The sequence below is a fragment of the Staurois parvus genome, unplaced genomic scaffold (assembly GCF_062004578.1).
Source record: "Staurois parvus isolate SC_StPar_1 unplaced genomic scaffold, SC_StPar_1.0 ptg000554l, whole genome shotgun sequence".
Classification (NCBI taxonomy): Eukaryota; Metazoa; Chordata; class Amphibia; order Anura; family Ranidae; genus Staurois; species Staurois parvus.
In genome coordinates this window covers 754557-774282 of record NW_028318350.1, presented here as the reverse complement: position 1 = coordinate 774282, position 19726 = coordinate 754557, and the positions used below count along the sequence as shown (strand labels likewise).

The 19726-nt window shown below is 40.8% G+C and overlaps 1 protein-coding gene across 2 annotated transcripts in view; it reads left to right on the top strand.

Moving 5' to 3' along the window:
* HECW1 (HECT, C2 and WW domain containing E3 ubiquitin protein ligase 1) overlaps positions 1–19726 on the top strand; it is a 550087-nt gene that overhangs the window by 134830 nt on the left and 395531 nt on the right. The window contains exon 2 of one of the 2 annotated variants that reach the window (XM_089691202.1): positions 18596–18653. The exons of the other annotated variant lie outside the window; for it this stretch is intronic. Within the exon in view, the coding sequence (XP_089547328.1) occupies positions 18627–18653 (27 nt within the window). The 5' untranslated portion in view covers positions 18596–18626. The remainder of the gene's footprint in view (positions 1–18595; positions 18654–19726) is intronic. 2 annotated transcript variants of the gene reach the window in all.

Genomic DNA, 19726 nt, shown 5'->3' with positions numbered 1-19726 from the left:
CAGCACACAGCTTGCTTTGGGGGCACTCGGAGAAGAGGAGTAATGGAGTACTGGCAAGGGACCCAAGAAAAGAGGTATGAGGGCTATAGAATTTAAGTTCTTTGAGAAATGTACAGAACATTTCTCAAATGGCCAACCTTAGTGAAGGCACCACAACTGCTTTAACTGTTGGTGGCCTCTTGGGTGTCTTGCTCAGCTACATAAATCAATTTTGTTTTCTTTTTGTTTGTTTTTTTGTGGGGGGGAGGGCTAACTATTTCTCCCTAGGGCATTATATTCTAATATGATCTTTGCATGATTGACACGCAGCTTTGTCTGCTAATAGCTGCAGCCGGGACCACTTATTTGTATGGATGGGCTATTTTGTCAGCCCACTATCTGACTTCCAGTATCACGTACCTGGTGTTAGAGGCCAATGGAGAAAGGGCTTTCCTTGCGGCTAAGTTCCAGACTCCCCTGAGAGTGGGACATCAGGAGTCAGGCCCAAAGTGTCACAGGTCGCCTGTAGGAGTGTTCGTTGGTTGTCCACCCAGGAGCACAGCTGATGCACTGAGATGGGATCTGCAGACAGGTGGTGCCTGTGCGAGGTATGCAAGCCTTCCGGGAAACAGGATCACAGGATAGCCAGTTCAGAGCCGAGGTCAGGTACCAGGTGGAAATCAGAGCAGACGTAGTCAGATGGGATAGCCAAGGTCATACACAGAGGAGCAAGAAGGAATATCCATTAGTCAAGCCGAGGTCATACACAGAGGAGCAAGAGGGAATATCCATTAGTCAAGCCGAGGTCATACACAGAGGAGCAAGAGGATATATCTGTTAGTCAAGCCGAGGTCATACACAGAGGAGCGAGAGAGAATATCCGTTAGCCAAGCCGAGGTCATACACAGAGGAGCAAGAGAGAATATCCATTAGCCAAGCCGAGGTCAGATCAGGGGTTAAGCAGAGAAGACAGGTCCAAGAGCAAGCGGAGTCGGTATCAGGAAATCACAGATCACAATAGTACAGGAACAGGAACAAGGTAGCCAGAGATCAACCAGCACCTAAGAGTAGTGCAGGGCTTCCTTATAAAGGCTGTTTGGAGCCAAATTTGAGCCGATGTGAACTTCTTCGGCCATGCAAAGTACTGGCAGGGGTGCCAGGTCTCCTAACACCTCTGCCGAGGACAGAACCCTGACAGTCAGCTTTACCTTACAAACATTTTAGACTGGGACAGGTTCACATTAAAATGGAACTAAAGCCCCACTTGCAAAAATTGCAAGCAGGCATTCGTTTTATTGCAGAAGAGACATGCAATATATCTTCTGCAATAAAAGAAACCTATCTACCTGCTCTCGGTTTTCTTTCTGCTTTCTTCTGCAAAAACACAGATCGGTTTACATTCCGGCACAGTGCCTATGTGCCGGGATGATCCTGCACTGGCCAATGAAGATGACCACAACCCAGCATGCAGAAGAAGCCAGGTAGAAGATCATCATCGTTGGACTGAAGGAGAGGTGAGTATTATAGTTTAGCTCCACTTTAAGTCTTGCAAGGGGGTCCTTGGGTGTATGGAATGGCTGTGTCATTCGTTTTTCCGAAAGACAGTTCAATCACAGTTAAGCATATATTCGGATGTCTTTTTTATTACTATGCTTTGTATTCAGCTTGCAGTTTTCCTTTAACCACTTGCTCTCCGCCCTATTGCAGAAGTACTGCTACGGGGCGGCAGGGCTGCACAAAATCACGTATATATACGTGATTTGCATTTCCGGGTGGGGGGAGGGCGCGCTCGCATGCTGCTATTGGCTGATTGGGTTGTCAATCACCGGTGATCATCGGCAGGGCTGAGAGGGGAGAGATCTGTGTATAAACAAGATCACAGATCTCTCTCCTGTCAGCATGGAAATGCTGCGTTGTATCTCTCTGCAAAGCAGAGAGATACAAAGCAGCATTTCTCCCTGGTAAAATACAACACAGCACACAACGTGAAACACACACAGCACACAGTTAACCCTTTGATTGCCCAAGATGTTAACCCCTTCCTGCCCGGTGTCATTAGTACAGTGTCCGTGTTTTTTATTAGCACAGATCACTGTATTAGTGTCACTGGGGATGTCAGTGGCCATTAGTCAGTTCCCACTAATTTCAGAATGCATGCCGCAGTCCCACTGATCACCGCCATTACTATTATAAAAAAATAAAAATTCCACTATATATACTGCCATTTGTAGATGCTATAACTTTCACGTAAACCAATTAATATACACTTCTTGGGATTTTTTTTTAGCAAAGACATGTAGCAGAATACATTTCGGCCTAAATTTATGTAGAAATTATATTTTTTTGAATTTGTTTATTGGATATGTTTTATAGAAAAAAGTCAAAAATATTGTTTTTTTTTTCTAAAATTGTTGGACCGTTTTGTTTATAGCGCAAAAAAATAAAAACTGCAGAGGTGACCAAATACCACCAAAAGAAAGCTCTATTTGTGGGGGGAAAAATGACTTAACCTCCTTAGCGGTATTCCCGAGTGTAGCTCGGGGTAAAATTTCTATACCAAAAGTGGTAACCCCCCCGAGCTACACTTGGGCTTACCATGTGGCGTTGCTCAGGAGGTCCCTGCAGCACTTACCTTGTCCTTCGCTCCCGCGATGTGTCCCCTGCAGCGTCCCCGGCCATCTCCTTCGGCCAATGCCAGCATCCGGCTTCCGTGTTCCGGTCCCTGTGACGTCGGGACGTACGGGCGCCGGAACGTCATTTTTGCTGTCATTGGTGTTTCAATGCATTTCACATACATTTTGTTTCGAGTGCTTTGTCCTGTGCCCTGCCTGCATTTTGAATGTTCTTTCTGCCTGGAAACTTAGAAAAGTCCATGGCGTCCAAAAAGCGTCCCTTTACGTCAAAAGCAGTTTTAGAACAGCGATAGTAAATCAGAACCACTTGCAGAATTGAGTGATAATGATTCGTGGGGGAAATTTGTCATCAGACACTGAAAACGATTTTGCGACTTTGCTCAGCGATGTGCGAACTTGCCTCTGTATTTCAAATTTCAGCGTTTTTGGTTTGATTATATTATTGAATTAAATGTATTCTTATTATATTATTATTTTTTATGATTATTTATTAAATTATAATTTATGATTTCGTGTTTCAAATTTTATCCTACCCGGAATGTTTACTAGACTCTTGTCCGGACAGATTTCAGTGAGTTATTCCTAAATATTACAGCCTACAATAAAAAACTACATATTTCCATGCAAAAAAATGGTACCGCTTTCAGCACAAAAAATCGAAACGAATCATACCGCCAAGGAGGTTAAACTTCATTTATGTACTGCATTGCATGACAGCGCAATTGTCAGTTAAAGTAATGCAGCGCTGTATCACAAAAAATGTCCTGGCCAGGAAAGGGGGAAAATCCTCTGGAGGGCAAATGGTTAAGATCGAATCCAGTTTTCAAAGCACATTTCCGGAAATGATTTACAAAATGATTGTGCAGTACAGACAGTAAGAAGAATGAGAGTAACAGTAATACATGCTGATATTGATGGCCTCTAGGTATCTCTTGTGGAGACTGACAGCCCTCAGATATCTCCTTGTCAATGGGCCAGATATGGAATAAAAACACTGCTCACCGACTGCCACTTTGCCAGTTCTAATCTCTGCTTTGCCTCTAGTTTATCATCAGATTTTGCAACTCCTACTGTTACATTATCTCTCTCTCATGGTACATATAAAAGAACATCAAGGTTGTCTTCCTTCTTAAGAAGGTTGCTTATCAAAGTCCTACTACTTCAAAGACCACTGCTAAAAGTAAAGGAATAGGTACCAATGAAAAAAAACTGTTTCGAATATGTCTCTTGATACATTTGAAAATTTTCTATTGCCTTTTGAAGTATGTGCAAAACCATCCAAAACAGCCACTTGTTGGAGTGTTGTAAATATAATTTCTAAAGCTGTCTGGAGTTATAACATTGTTATGTAGTTCAAACTAAGAAATGCCTTATAAACAGTGATTTCTTGTTTCTATGGCAACTTAAATTTTGCACAAGATTATACAGTATATCGTATCTGCATATATTATAACTTGTGACATAAACCACAACATAGCAAAGAAAAAAACTCCAAAACTGTGTGTTATATTAGAAGACCAAATGTTGCAATAAATATCTGTTTCTCTAAACTGTATTAAATGGATGTAAATGCTATTTTTTTTTAATCCAACCTAATTCATTTATTGATTATGTGATCGTATGTTATTTATCCCCTGAAATACAGTAAACTATGTCAAAATGTTTTAAGAAAAGCGCCACATCCTCTAACTCCAAAGCAGCAAGTTCCCAACTCAAAAAATCAAAAATTTTTTTTGCTTAAACAAATAAATAAAAGGAATGCGCTAATTGAGTAAATAATACAAAGTGAATATAAGAAAAAATATAAAATGAAAAAATATTGAATAAAAAATTATGCAAAAAAAGTGTCCATAAATAATGTCCAAAAAGATTTTTAATTCATGTCCACACTGTGTTAGAACCACCACAAAAAAAAAATGTTTTTAAATCACCCAACCGAGCTCAAAAAATAAAAATAAAACAAATACCTTTTTGCTCTAGGCCAGTGGTGGGCAACCTTTTTTTTCAACTGAGCCAAACCTCGCCAAAACCACGATTGAAATTTATTTTGAGAGCCACATTTTTAAAACTGAAAATACATCCCCCATATAGTAATTCATCCCCCATAGTAATTCATCCCCCATATAGTAATTCATCCCCCATATAGTAATTCATCCCCCATAGTAATTCATCCCCCATATAGTAATTCATCCCCCATAGTAATTCATCCCCCATATAGTAATTCATCCCCCATAGAGTAATTCATCCCCCATAGTAATTTATCCCCCATAGTAATTCATCCCCCATATAGTAATTCATCCCCCATATAGTAATTCATCCCCCATATAGTAATTCATCCCCCATAGTAATTCATCCCCCATATAGTAATTCATCCCCCATATAGTAATTCATCCCTCATATAGTAATTCATCCCCCATAGTAATTCATCCCCCATATAGTAATTCATCCCCCATATAGTAATTCATCCCCCATAGTAATTCATCCCCCATATAGTAATTCATCCCCCATAGTAATTCATCCCCCATAGTAATTTATCCCCCATATAGTAATTCATCCCCCATATAGTAATTCATCCCCCATAGTAATTCATCCCCCATATAGTAATTCATCCCCCATAGTAATTCATCCCCCATATAGTAATTCATCCCCCATATAGTAATTAATTCCCCATAGTAATTCATCCCCCATAGTAATTCACCCCCCATATAGTAATTCACCCCCCATATAGTAATTCATCCCCCATATAGTAATTCATCCCCCATAGTAATTCATCCCCCATATAGTAATTCATCCCCTATAGTAATTCATCCCCCATAGTAATTCATCCCCCATATAGTAATTCATCCCCCATAGTAATTCATCCCCCATATAGTAATTCATCCCCCATATAGTAATTCATCCCCCATAGTAATTCATCCCCCATATAGTAATTCATCCCCTATAGTAATTCATCCCCCATAGTAATTCATCCCCCATATAGTAATTCATCCCCCATAGTAATTCATCCCCTCTATAGTAATTCATCCCCCCTATAGTAATTCATTCCCCATATTGTGTCAATTCACTTACCTTTGCTCCGCGCGTTCCTCTTGCCGTGTTCCCGCGCCGTTCTGGTCTTCAGGGCGGACTGTGAGAGGAGAGGAGTTCGTCACGCTGCCCCGCCTACATCCTGACAGCCAATGTTTGCCACGCTCCGCGGGCCGGATTAAAAGGTCCGCCGGGCCGTAGTTTGCCCATTGCTGGGCTAGCTGCAGAGTCCTGACTTTTGGGGCGGCCGCCCGAGAGGAGGGAGGGGAGCGGGCGCCCAGCACACAGAAGAGTCGCATTAAAGTGTGTAAAGAGCCGCATGTGGCTCGCGAGCCGCGGCTTGCCGACCACTGCTCTAGGCAATATATATAACAAATTTTCCTCCAATGAAAAATATTACTGTGTGAATCAACGAACAAATTTTCCTCAGATGAAAAACCACCATTCAAGGATATAGCAAGGATTTATTGCAATCCGATTCTTAGATGCGAGAAATGAACGAATTTTCAGATGAAACTCCACCATTCAAGGGTGTAGGTAATTTCCAGGAATATATCTCACGACTCTTTCATATATTTCCATACCATAGGGATCATGTTTAAAGGCAAGAAAAAAAGAATCATGGTGCAGCAAGTTTTAAAACTATAACGAACTTTTTAATGAACGAATAAAACTCACAAGTCAGGTGTCTCCACCGACACCAGTTTTACAAGCATGTGTTTAGGCAATCATGCACGAACGTGTCTTCGTTTGCTCTGGATCTCCTCCTCTCACATCCAAAGAATGTCTCAGACGTCAGCATCCAGCAGGCCACGCCCTACTTGTAAAATCTGGTATACGAAAGAGTCGTGAGATATATTCCTGGAAATTACCTTCACCCTTGAATGGTGGAGTTTCATCTGAAAATTCGTTCATTTCTCGCATCTAAGAATCGGATTGCGATATATCCTTGCTATATCCTTGAATGGTGGTTTTTCATCTGAGGAAAATTCGTTTGTTGATTCACACAGTAATATTTTTCATTGGAGGAAAATTCGTTCGTTGAGTTACACAGTATTGTATCCAAGAATTGATTTGTTATATATTGCCCAGAGCAAAAAGGTATTTGTTTTATTTTTATTTTTTGAGCTCGGTTGGGTGATTTAAAAACATTTTTTTTTGTGGTGGTTCTAACACAGTGTGGACATTAATTAAAAATCTTTTTGGACATTATTTATGGACACTTTCTTTGCATAATTTTTTATTCAATATTTTTTTATTTTATATTTTTTCTTATATTCACTTTGTATTATTTACTCAATTAGCGCATTCCTTTTATTTATTTGTTTAAACAGTAAACTATGTAATTGTGCTTTAGGAATTTGCAGAATTATATTCATTTTTAAAAGAAATGCCCGTAGCGAATAAGGAAGAATGGAAATAGCGCAGGGCATACATGACTAGGCCCAGAGTGGTGTAGGGAACGGAAAGAGTTAAAGTTAGCTCCAGGGGGTGGGGAATTGATTGGGGAATTATCGGATTGGCAGATGTGGAGTGTAGGAAGGGTCTGTGGCACCTTAGGGTGGGGGGTTCTGTGGAAGGGGCGTCAGTGGAGCTGGACGTGAGAAAGGACCAGAGCTTCCCTCCCGCCCTCCCTGTTTGGTTGGGTATAGGGTCTCGTCCGGGGGCAGGTAAGAAATAAAAAAAAAAAAAAAGGTAGAAAAGGGGGTTTTTCTGTTGGTTCGTGGGCGGTTGTTGGTCTTTGGAGGCGGTTCTCATCTTGGAAGGTAAAACAATGGTGTGGGACCCCATCCGTGGTATGGGGGGCCGGTGGATATTCCCAGTTAACCAAGGTTTAACTGGAAGGTGGTGGTGCTGCACTGCGGACGGTATGGTTGTCTCCGAGTTGGTTGGTTGCGGCTGGAGGCCTAGAGTATAGGGTTGTCCGCAGGTGCATTTTGGATTGTTTGTGGGTGCCTTTGAAGACCAACAACAATTCTTTTGTTTCCGTTAAGGAACGGTTGATGTATGTTAAATGTGAAGTTGTTAATAAAAGGCCATGTTGGCCATTTACTCCAAATGGTGTCATGTTTTTTGTAAAGTTTATTTGGTTAAGGGGGTGGGGAGTGGTATGGATAGGTAATGGTGGAAGTAGGAGTGGACAAGCCTATCTATGGTGCATTAGTCATGAAAGTTAAAGAATACCTGTAAACTCATTATTTATTTTACAATATGCATGAAGAGTTCAACTTAACTAAATTTGGACAATCAAACCAACCATACCTATGCACAGGTAAAGCTTTGACGCTGCGGGTACCAGCACACACGACAGTAGACACAATAGCCTCAATGTGATTGTGACAACCTCATACCTAGTCTGAAAAAGGCACATACACACATAAGGAGCTTCTGCACACAACATATTTTTATCAGATGGTTTTCTGTTCATTATGGAGTAGAGAAGCAACCCGGTCTACCTTGTTTTCATCCACTGTGAATGAAGATCCCTTCTTGGGTTGCATGTTCAATCCATTTTTGGGGCTTAAGATACATTTTATCCTTATGATCTCTTTTTGAAGTATGTTTTGGTGCCTCTTTTGCCACATAAAGTAATATATTACTATTTATGATAAGCTTCATAGCAGCGTATGTGCAGTGTAGGGATAAGATCAGACTAGTAATGGAGGTCCCAAAGCCACTTTTCTTGCAGTTGGAAAAGTCATCTACTGAAATACTATCTGACATTAGGAAGGTGTTCTCTTCCATTAAAGCTGTTCTGTGGAAGAAGTGCCTGAGAGTAGACCTTTACTGCATCTATCAGGAAATGCTTCCTGACCTGGCTCACTCTGAATTTGTCTGTCTGATGGAAAAGTGCTGAAATTGTTGCCCGTACTCACCACAACCTGGTCCAGATAGTTTAAGAGCAAATAGATCAAAAGTAGGGGACTCAGGTCTTCAGAAGCACATGAGCTTACTCATCTTCAAAAAGCAGGCAGGATTTATTTTATATTTGATATTGGTAAACCTGTCTATCCTTTATATATTTTTAAGTCAATATTGTCTTATTTGCTTCTGCTTGTGTCATATGATGTTCCCTGTTTTTAGCAGGGAGCTATGTACGGTAAACGCAATTAACCCTGGTCTCCTCCTCCCATGCCCGCCTCCAGGACTTCTCCAGGGTGTTACCCATCCTCTGGAACTCCCTGCCCCAACCCATCAGATTATCACCTACTCTCCTCTCCTTTAGGCGCACCCTGAAAACCCATCTCTTCAGGGAAGCCTACCCCACCCCCTGCTAACTTGCCGACCTCCTCCACTCTTCCTACCACTCCATCCCCCACAGCTATCTCCTCCTGTGCCACCATCCCCTCCCTCCTAGATTGTAAGCTCCAGGAGCAGGGCCCTCAATCCCCTCATGTTTTGCATTGTATTGGTATTGTTCTGTCACATGTTCTGTCCCCCTTTGTAATGTACAGCGCTGAGCGCACTATCGGCGCTTTATAAATACTGTATAATAATAATATAATAATTAACATAGTGATAGCTCAGAGTTAAAGTATTACCATTGACCTAGCACTGTGAAATAAATGTAAGCTTTTAAAGTACTTTAGATTTTTTTTAAACCAAATGTGCTTCCATAGCTTGAGTTTATAGATTGTTGAGTTGGTCAATAAAAGATATCACTTTAACTTTAGACTTTCAGTTTTCATTGATGGCTAGCATGCCACAGCTCTCTGCTACTACCAAATGGATAGCTTTATGTAATATGGATGGTTTTAGAGTCATCTAAAACTTCTACAATGTTGTTTTATTATATACTCTTTACTATTTAGAATAACCCTTATCAACAGCAAATGTGTACCCATTCTGGTACTTGGAAAATTTTGAAAGCCATACAGTGGGGCAAAAAAGTATTTAGTCAGCCCCCAATAGTGCAAGTTCTCCCACTTACAAAGATGAGAGAGGCCTGTAATTGGCATCATAGGTAGACCTCAACTATGAGAGACAAAATGAGAAAACAAATCCAGACAATCACATTGGCTGATTTGGAAAGAATTTATTTGCAAATTGTGGTGGAAAATAAGTATTTGGTCAATATCAAAAGTTCATGTCAATACTTTGTTATATATCCTTTGTTGGCAATGACAGAGGTCAGACGTTTCCTGTAAGTCTTCACAAGGTAGCACACACTGTTGCTGGTATGTTGGCCCATCCTCCATGCAGATCTCCTCTAGAGCAGTGATGTTTTGGGGCTGTTGCTGGGCAACACGGGCTTTCAACTCCCTCCAAAGGTTTTCTATGGGGTTGAGATCTGGAGACTGGCTAGGCCACTCCAGGACCTTGAAATGCTTCTTACGAAGCCTCTCCTTTGTTGCCCAGGTGGTATGTTTGGGATCATTGTCATGTTGGAAGATCCAGCCACGTTTCACCTTCAATGCCCTTGCTGATGGAAGGAGATTTGCACTCAAAATCTCCCGATACATGGCCCCATTCATTCTGTCCTGTACATGGATCAGTCGTCCTGGTCCCTTTGCGGAGAAACAGCCCCAAAGCATGATGTTGCCACCCCCATGCTTCACAGTTGGTATGGTGTTCTTTGGATGCAACTCAGCATTCTCTCTCCTCCAAACACGGCGAGTTGTGTTTCTACCAAACAGTTCTATTTGGTTTCATCTGACCATATGACATTCTCCCAATCCTCTTCTGGATCATCCAAATGCTCTCTAGCAAACTTCAGACGGGCCCAGACATGTACTGGCTTAAGCAGGGGGACACGTCTGGCACTGCAGGATCTGAGTCCCTGGCGGCGTAGTGTGTTACTGAAGGTAGCCTTTGTTACGTTGGTCCCAGCTCTCTGCAGGCCATTCACTAGGTCCCCCCGTGTAGTCCTGGGATTTTTGCTCACCGTTCTTGTGATCATTTTGACCCCACGGGGTGAGATCTTGCGTGGAGCCCCAGATCGAGGGGGATTATCAGTGGTCTTGTATGTCTTCCATTTTCTAACTATTGCTCCCACAGTTGATTTGTTCACACCAAGCTGCTTGCCTATTGCAGATTCAGTCTTCCCAGCCTGGTGCAGGTCTACAATTTTGTTTCTGGTGTCCTTCGACAGCTCTTTGGTCTTCACCATAGTGGAGTTTGGTGTGTGACGGTTTGAGGTTGTGGACAGGTATCTTTTATACTGATAACAAGTTCAAACAGGTGCCATTGATACAGGTAATGAGTGCAGGACAGAGGAGCCTCTTAAAGAAGAAGGTACAGGTCTGTGAGAGCCAGAAATCTTGCTTGTTTGTAGGTGACCAAATACTTATTTTCCACCATAATTTGCAAATAAATTCTTTACAAATCAGCCAATGTGATTGTCTGTCTGGATTTTTTTTCTCATTTTATCTCTCATAGTTGAGGTCTACCTATGATGCCAACTACAGGCCTCTCTCATCTTTGTAAGTGGGAGAACTTGCACAATTGGTGGCTGACTAAATACTTTTTTGCCCCACTGTATGTATAAAACCTGGTGCCTCGATTTTACTGTAGTTGCCTGGCATTAGGAGTTTGTTTTGCAGGAGGTGCAGATTATGTTCTTTTTCAACAAGTGGTGTAAATTTTAGCAAATGCAAATTAAATTTGGAGAAGAACTCAGAAAGTGGAGATTTTCTATGTCATGGGGAACATTTGGAAGAGTAAAGTGTGCCTAATTAGTACCCTGAAAAAATTGCAGCTGTGATATGTGAGAGAGCCTAGCCACTCCTGTGCATAGAACCTTTTATATGTATATCTGCAGAGTGAAATTTTAGACCCTGCTGTCTCTGACAGCAAGAAAGAGGTTTGGTGATGTCGCTGTTCACTGTTCTTCCAGCTGGAGGCTCTAACTTTTGGAATCAAAAACCTGCCTAAAAATGGCTTCCTCCACATAGAGACACAGGGCAGAGCAAGTCAGTAACAGAGAAAGATCAACAGCAAAGAGAACACGTACAATACTAGTGAATAGTCCTTTGCCCTCTACCTGCGTTTTTGGGAATCAGAGTTCAGTTAGTGTTTCAGATTTTAGGCTAAAAACGTAATTTCCATACAACAAACATGCAAAAAAGGATTTAGATGGGCAAATATGACATTTTATCACAGGGAGGTATTGATTAGATTAATGACTGGCCATCTGAAAATGACATTCTTACTTACAATGAGTGTAATGTGCGGTGCTATAATTATGGTGAATGTTTTTGCAATCTGGATTTCCAATTAAAGAATAGGAAAATGCAAGCATGAACAAATGTTGGTGAATATTCCTCAAATGTTCAGGAACTTTTCTGCTGCCCCACATTTAAAAACTTTATTTCACTGGCTAAGAACTACATGGTTACATAATTCATTTTTTTCCTTACGCCATGTTCAGTTAAAAACCTGAAAAATTAATAGTAATAAATTACACATTTGCGCCATTGTTTCTGTGTTTTCTAAGAAGCCCCTGATCTAAGAAAAGACAGAGGTTGCTACTGCTTTCCCCACTTTGTGAACATGCTAGAACTTGCCCTCATTCTGATCCAGTGCCTTTAAGAAATCACAGAAGTATGCAGTTCTGACTTTTTTTTGTGCAATTGCGTTCCAAGCAGTGGCGGACTGACAACTCATGGGGCCCCCGGGCAATAGGGGATCATGGGGCCCCTGTGTCCTTTCCCAAACTCAAAAAAGCCTATGAAAAAGGTACCAGGGGCATCTCATGGGGCCCCCTACTGACCCGGGCCCTCGGGCTGTCCCCGAGTTTCCAAATGGTCAGTCCGCCCTTGGTTGCAAGTCTCCAAAAGTGTAAGAGACATCCAAGCAACTAAGACTTTTAGTTCTGTAAGGACCACTGTATTTCTCTAATTATTGGTTTCCTTTCAAATGTTTACTGAAACTTAGACTTGACTTCTTGTAAATGCTTTTAAGATTTATAAATTGCGAAAGACTGAAATAGGCAATGACTGTGAACGTGAACTAGTAGTGGAGACGTTTTTTCAAAATAAACATTAAAATAGATTGCTCATAGGCTTGTAATTGTAACTGAAATTGTACGGGTTTGTGTCTATGGGCTTTTGTTCACTTCAGAACTTCTTTCTCTCCATACAAGTCAATGGGAATGCGAAAGCAACTTGAGGCCGGTTAATGCAGAAAGTCAACTGCAGGTCAAATGTACCTATGAAGGAACTAAGGTGTCCGTTTATGACACACAGAATAGCTGCGATTCAACGGATCTCAGCTATTCTCTGCTCATTCACAGTTTATAACACTCAGGAGATCAGTGGAGAACATGTTCAGCCCTTCGCTGGAGATCTGTGTTCTCCCTCCAGATTCTCCAGCCCAGAGCTAGAGAATCGGAGGGACCGCAAACTAAGCAGAGATAATTTACCTCTGCTCAGTAAACTGATCTTTTACTGTTTTCTCGCGAGATTATAGTAAAATCAGCCATTTCCCAGAGTTTGTAGACCGTTCTCCAGCGTTTGTAGACCGTTCTCCCTTCGTTCAGAGAACTGCTTCATAAACTGCATTCACAGGAGAACTGTGTTCTCCGAGAATGCCGGAGAACTGAGCAGCGATCTATTACCGCTGGTTCATAAATGGACACCTCAGTTGGACCTGAAGTTTCTCAAACTGATCCAAGCTGTAGGTTAAATGCTCCAAAAAACACGTTGCATTTGCCAATAATACAAATTATAAATCAAACCTATAAAGTATTAAAATTTTTTTCACAGATAAAGTAGTTTTTCTTTTACCAGGCCTAAGGTCAAGAATTGTTAGCCCTGCAATGTATGGTTGTGGCTTGCTGGCTCGATTAAACAAATGGCTTTGAAGGCTAGGAGGACGTAAAGATGATAAGGAATCAATAAATGATAGCTGAAGGTGAAGCAGGCTAGTCTACAGGTAATTGTTTACCAGACAAAGTTGATGACAGTATAGGTCAACTGAGGTGGTCTTTCTTGAACTGGATTTTGTAAGCCAACAAAGACTCCTTTATGGCTCATTTACACCAGATGCAGTAAGGTACATTTTTAAACGCAGCAAAAACACAGTACAAATGCATATACAAAAAAAATAAATGTGCTTAAACAATCCTATTTTACAATGCTAGTGTATTTAAAAAAGGAAAGCATACTGCAAGTCAACAAACATAAATGCACTGAAAACACGCAAGAACGTGCACAAACGTACTGCAAACACACATGAATGCTCTTGTGTAAATGTAACTTAGTAAAGAAAATAAATTGAAATAAATGAAAAAAAATTACAAAAAACACAGCACATACACCCTGGAAACTCGCTGAACACACGCGCAAATGCATATGCAGAAATGCACACTGAACGCAGAGATTGTGGTATAAATCGTACTGATGGACAGCATGCATATATTGCAGAAGAATATTTTAGAAAAGGTATAAAGGTTTAGAGCCATTGGCTCTTGCTGCTGTCAATCAAATCGTATGAGGAGGGAATTGGCTAGGGGCTGAGCCGCACTATGTGTGTCTATGGACACACATAGCCTGGCTCGGGAGTAAGTCTGCATGTGCTTCCCCACGGGAAGCAACTTGACATGGTGACGTATGCAGAAGAGGAGGAGCTTAGAACGCTGGAGGGGGCCCCAAAGATGAGGTTGGGGACTGCTCTGTGCTGGTAAGAGCTGGTAAGTATAATATATTTTTTATTTTAAATAAAATATTTTAGTCTTTACAACCACTTTAAGGTTAAGGCTCTGCAAATTCATTCAATAGTATACAAATGTTGCTTACTATGTAAATGTGCAGTTTTGCTCTTTCAAAATGGATACATGGTAAATTTCCTACCTTTGCTTTGATATTTCTAAAACGGATCTTCTATGGCAGTGGTTCTCAACCTGTGGGTCACGACCCCTTTGGGAGTCGAACGACCCTTTCACAGGGGTCCCCTAAGACCATCAGAAAACACATATTTCCGATGTGTAAAGAGCAGCTACTGTGTAGAAAGCAGCTACTGTGTTGAAAGCAGCAGTATTGGAGGTAAAACAACACTCATGAATTATAATTACTGGGTAAATAATTTTATGGTTGGGGGTCACCACAACATGAGGAACTGTATTAAAGGGTCACGGAATTAGGAAGGTTGAGAACCACTGTTCTATGGCTACTTAGTGGTCCAGTTATAGAGCTATGACATGCATCTTTCCAGCCCCATTTGAACACCTTCAAAGTGCTCTTTGCCTGTCATTACAACCCAGAAAGATGGACACTTTGCATTGTCAGATATGATGTGTCACAGCTCTCAGCTTGGACTTGCATAAAGCTACAGTGGGGATCGAAAGTTTGGGCACCCCAGCTAAAAATTTGTATTAATGTGCATAAAGAAGCCAAGGAAAGATGGAAAAATCTCCAAAAGGCATCAAATGACAGATTAGACATTCTTATAATATGTCAACAAAAGTTAGATTTTATTTCCCTCATTTACACTTTCAAAATAACAGAAAACAAAAAAATGGCGTCTGCAAAAGTTTGGACACCCTGCAGAGTTAATATCTTGTACTGCCCCCTTTGGCAAGTATCACAGCTTGTAAACGCTTTTTGTAGCCAGCCAAGAGTCTTTCAATTCTTGTTTGAGGTATCTTTGCCCATTCTTCCTTACAAAAGTCTTCCAGTTCTTTGAGATTTCTGGGCTGTCGGTCACGCACGGCTCTTTTAAGGTCTATCCATAGATTTTCAATTATGTTGAGGTCAGGAGATTGTGACACCATGGCAAAACCTTCAGTTTACGCCTCTTGATGTAATCCCCTGTGGATTTCGAGGTGTGTTTAGGATCATTATCCATTTGTAGAAGCCATCCTCTCTTTAACTTCAGCTTTTTCACAGATGGCATCAAGTTACCATCCAAAATTGGCTGAAATTTTATTGAATCCATTTTTCCTTCTACTCGTGAGATGTTCCCTGTGCCACTGGCTGCAACACAACCCCAAAGCATGATTGATCCAACCCCATGCTTAACAGTTGGACAGAGGTTCTTTTCATAAAATTCTGTGCCCCTTCTTCTCCAAACGTACCTTTGCTCATTCCGGCCAAAAAGTTCAATTTTAACCTCATCGGTCCACAGAACTTCTGAGAAAGTATCTCTTTATAGTGGAATAGTGTACCACAACTCCAGTGTCTGCCAGATATTTCTGGAGGGATCGTGCAGTCAAACGTGGGTTTTGAATTGTTTTTCTCACAATCCTGCGAGCTGTTCTGTCTGATATTTTTCTTGGTCTTCCAGATCTTGCTTTAACTTCCACTGTTCCTGATGACTGCCATTTCTTAATTACATTCCGAACAGAGGATATTGACATCTGAAAACGCTTTGCTATCTTCTTATAGCCTTCTCCAGCTTTGTGAGCATCAACTATTTTCAGTTTCAGTTTTCTAGACAACTGCTTAGAAGAACCCATGGTGCTGATTGTTGGGGCAAGGTCAGATGAGTCTGGGCATTTAAAACCTTTGATATTGACATCACCTGGTCTTCCCAGACGATGATTGAGAACAATCCATGACACTGGCAGGTCTCAGCGTGGCAAAGGGGGCAGTGCATGCTATAAATTCTGCAGGGTGCCCAAACTTTTGCAGACGCCATTTTTTTGTTTTCTGTTATTTTGAAAGTGTAAATGATGGAAATAAAATCTAACTTTTGTTGACATATTATAAGAATGTCTAATCTGTAATTTGATGCCTTTTGGAGATTTTTCCATCTTTCCTTGGCTTCTTTATGCACATTAATACAAATTTTTAGCTGGGGTGCCCAAACTTTCGATCCCCACTGTAGTATGGAGGTTTCCAAGAAGCATAGGAGAAATATTGGAAAGAAAGGACTATGCATACCTTGAGGAAACTGACAGCATGTACAGTATAGTAGTCCCATAGATCTATAAAGCATTTCAAGCAAACTAAGGCTATCCACAGACATGAAATACTCATCTTCTTGTCCAGATGCTCAGATCTGAATAATTTTCATCTATGGGCACACTGTAACCTCCGAAAACATCAACCAGCTGTAAAAAAAAGTTCTAGATGATCTCTGTTGTTTCCCATGATAAGGCTACCGGAAACGGTGTCTGCTAAGTGCATAGAAAAGCAAGTTTGGTAAAAAAAAATATTACACAGGCTTATACCACAATGGGCAAGCAAATTTTACCTTTGCATTTTTATGTCACATTTTGGAACATTCCGTATTATCCAGAAGGGTAAATAATTGATATGCTTGATGGTATTCTGCAGTACATTTTTGCATTAAACGCTGTTTTTCTTCATCTTACAGTAATTATGTAAATGATGTGTTCATTTCAACTCAAAAAAATCCAACTCTGTTGATGTCTTACTCTTACTCAAATTTTCGATACTGTTGATGTCTTGTAACACTTTCACCAAACTCAAGAGGAGAATTACTTTAATGGCGTCATGGACCAAAGTATTTCTTTTTAATTACATTGTGCTGCAAGAAGCAGTGATGTCAAGTAGCCTCTAATAATTAGATATCAGCTTCAATAATTATAGTAAAAGATGATTTAACAAAAATCATCTACTGTACCCTTTGGCTCCCTATACCATGACACAGGGGCGGACTGACCATTTGGAAACTCTGGCACTGCCCGAGGGCCCGGGGTCAGTAGGGGACCCCATGAGATTCCCCTGGTACCTTTTTCATAGGCTTTTTGGGCAAGGACACAGGGGCCCCATGATCCCCTATTGCCCAGGGGCCCCATGAGTTGTCAGTCCGCCTCTGCCATGACATTAAATAAAGTGTAAATTGTTTCAGGGCAAACTGAATGTCTTTTAACCACTTGCCGTCCGCCTGCTGTTTATAAACGGCAGGGCGGTGGCAGTCCAGGGGCGGGTTGCCGTTCATAAACGGCACCAGCATTTTCTAGCTGTGCCCGCTCCCTGGGAGCGCGCAGCACCGCGATCCGGTGCCCGCTGTGTCCTCCGGACACAGTGGAACACCGATCGTCGGACAGGACCTCTGTGCAAGGTCCCGATCATGTGATCACTCGTTGGCCAATCAGTGATCACATGCAGAGTAGTAAGCAAGATGTCACTTGTGACATCATTGCTTACTACGTGTTAAATCTGTGAATGATCACAGAGGTCACATGGTATAGGGATATTCACAACAACCTTGTACCATGTGACAAGCTGTGACCAATCACAGTTCACACAGTAGTTCTCAATGGCTGCAAGAATGCAGCCAGAGAGAAGGAGAAATTATTGCTTTTATATCCTATATGGGTGTAAAAGCAATCAGTGTAAAAAAAAAAAAATCTTCATCACCCCCCACAAGTAGTACAGTGTCACCATGGTGACACTGTACTGCTAGGGTGACAGTATGTAAAAAAAAACAAAACATAAATAATAATATAAAAAAATAAATGAAAATGTTTAAAAATTATAATTTTTGGTTATAAACTAATTTGGGTTATTTTTTTTTACTAAAAAGATAACGGAATAAATTTTGGCCAAGATTTATGATGAAATACTATTTATTTGCAAAATGTTATAAGAAAAACACTTTTTTCCAATTTTTTTTGGCTTTTTCATTCACATAGCAAAAAAAATAACAATCCCAGTGGTGAATAAATACCACCAAAATAAAACTTTATCTGTCTCAAAAAAATGCTAAAAAATTCATATGGGTACAGTGTTGCATGACCGCGCAATTGTCATTCAAAGTGTGATAGCGCAGAAAGCTGAAAATTGGCCTGGACAGGAAGGGGGTGAAAGTGTCCGGACTGGAAGAGGTTAGAATAGTAAAATATTTTTTTTTTAAATTATATTTTTACATACAAGTATATAATTCACATTTAAAGGGTTTTTTTTTTAAAGTGTGATTAAGTCATTTCTATTGCTGTATGATTACAATGTCTTCAAGCTTATACTGACCTATTTTATCATATTTAGTAATGTATGTTTTATTTGCGGAGCCTATTGCTGAGTTAATCTCATTGGACTTTTCTCTAGGAATTGATGTGCTTGCAGTTGGCGGGTCATTATGCTGCTGCACCTGTGTAGTGTTAAGGTCAGTGTATTTTTCTGATTATAAACCCCATTCATGTCATTCCATTATAAATTCACTTATCATTCATAATGGAATGCACCATAGACCACAACTGGCCTTACCTCTTGATCAAACCAACAATGCCATTCCATTTTTAAACCAAGACATACATTTTCTTGCATGCAATGCAGAGAAATGATCATAATGATTACGAGAGTTACTGTATCTTATGAACAAGAAGCAAAAGACACATAAAATAACACATACCCCCACAGGTAAATGAAACCATAGGATGCACTCCAGGAACATAGCTTACCTGCTGAATACTTCACCCAGATATTGCTCTTCTACACCAGTCTAACCTAACCCCTTTGGTCTGTAGTTTGGTTATCCTGGTACAGTTGCAAGAAAAAGTATGTGAACCCCTTGGGATTACGTGGAGTTTTGCATGAATTGGGCATAAAATGTGCTCTGAACGTCATCTAAGTCACAACAATAAAAGAACACAGTCTGCTGAACATAATACTACACAAACATTAGATGTTGCTATGATTTAATTGCACATAACATGTAAACATTCACAGTGCAGGGAGGAAAAAGTATGTGAGGCCCTTGGGATTACGTGGAGTTTTGCATGAATTGGGCATAAAATGTGCTCTGAACGTCATCTAAGTCACAACAATAGAAGAACACAGTCTGCTGAACATAATACTACACAAACATTAGATGTTGCCATGGTTTAATTGCACATAACATGTAAACATTTACAGTGCAGGGAGGAAAAAGTATGTGAACCTTTGGACTTAATAACTGGTTGACCCTCCTTTGGCAGCAATAACCTCAACCAAACGTTTCCTATAGTTGCAGATCAGACCTGCACAACGATCTGGAGTCATTTTGGACCACTCCTCTTCACAAAACGGTTTCAGTGTAGCAATATTCTTGGGATGTCTGGTGTGAATCGCTCTCTTAAGGTCATGCCACAGCATTTCAATCGGGTTGAGGTCAGGACTCTGACTGGGCCACTCCAGAAGGCGTATTCTGTGCTGTTGCAGCCATTGTTTTGTTGAATTACTTGTATGCTTTGGGTCATT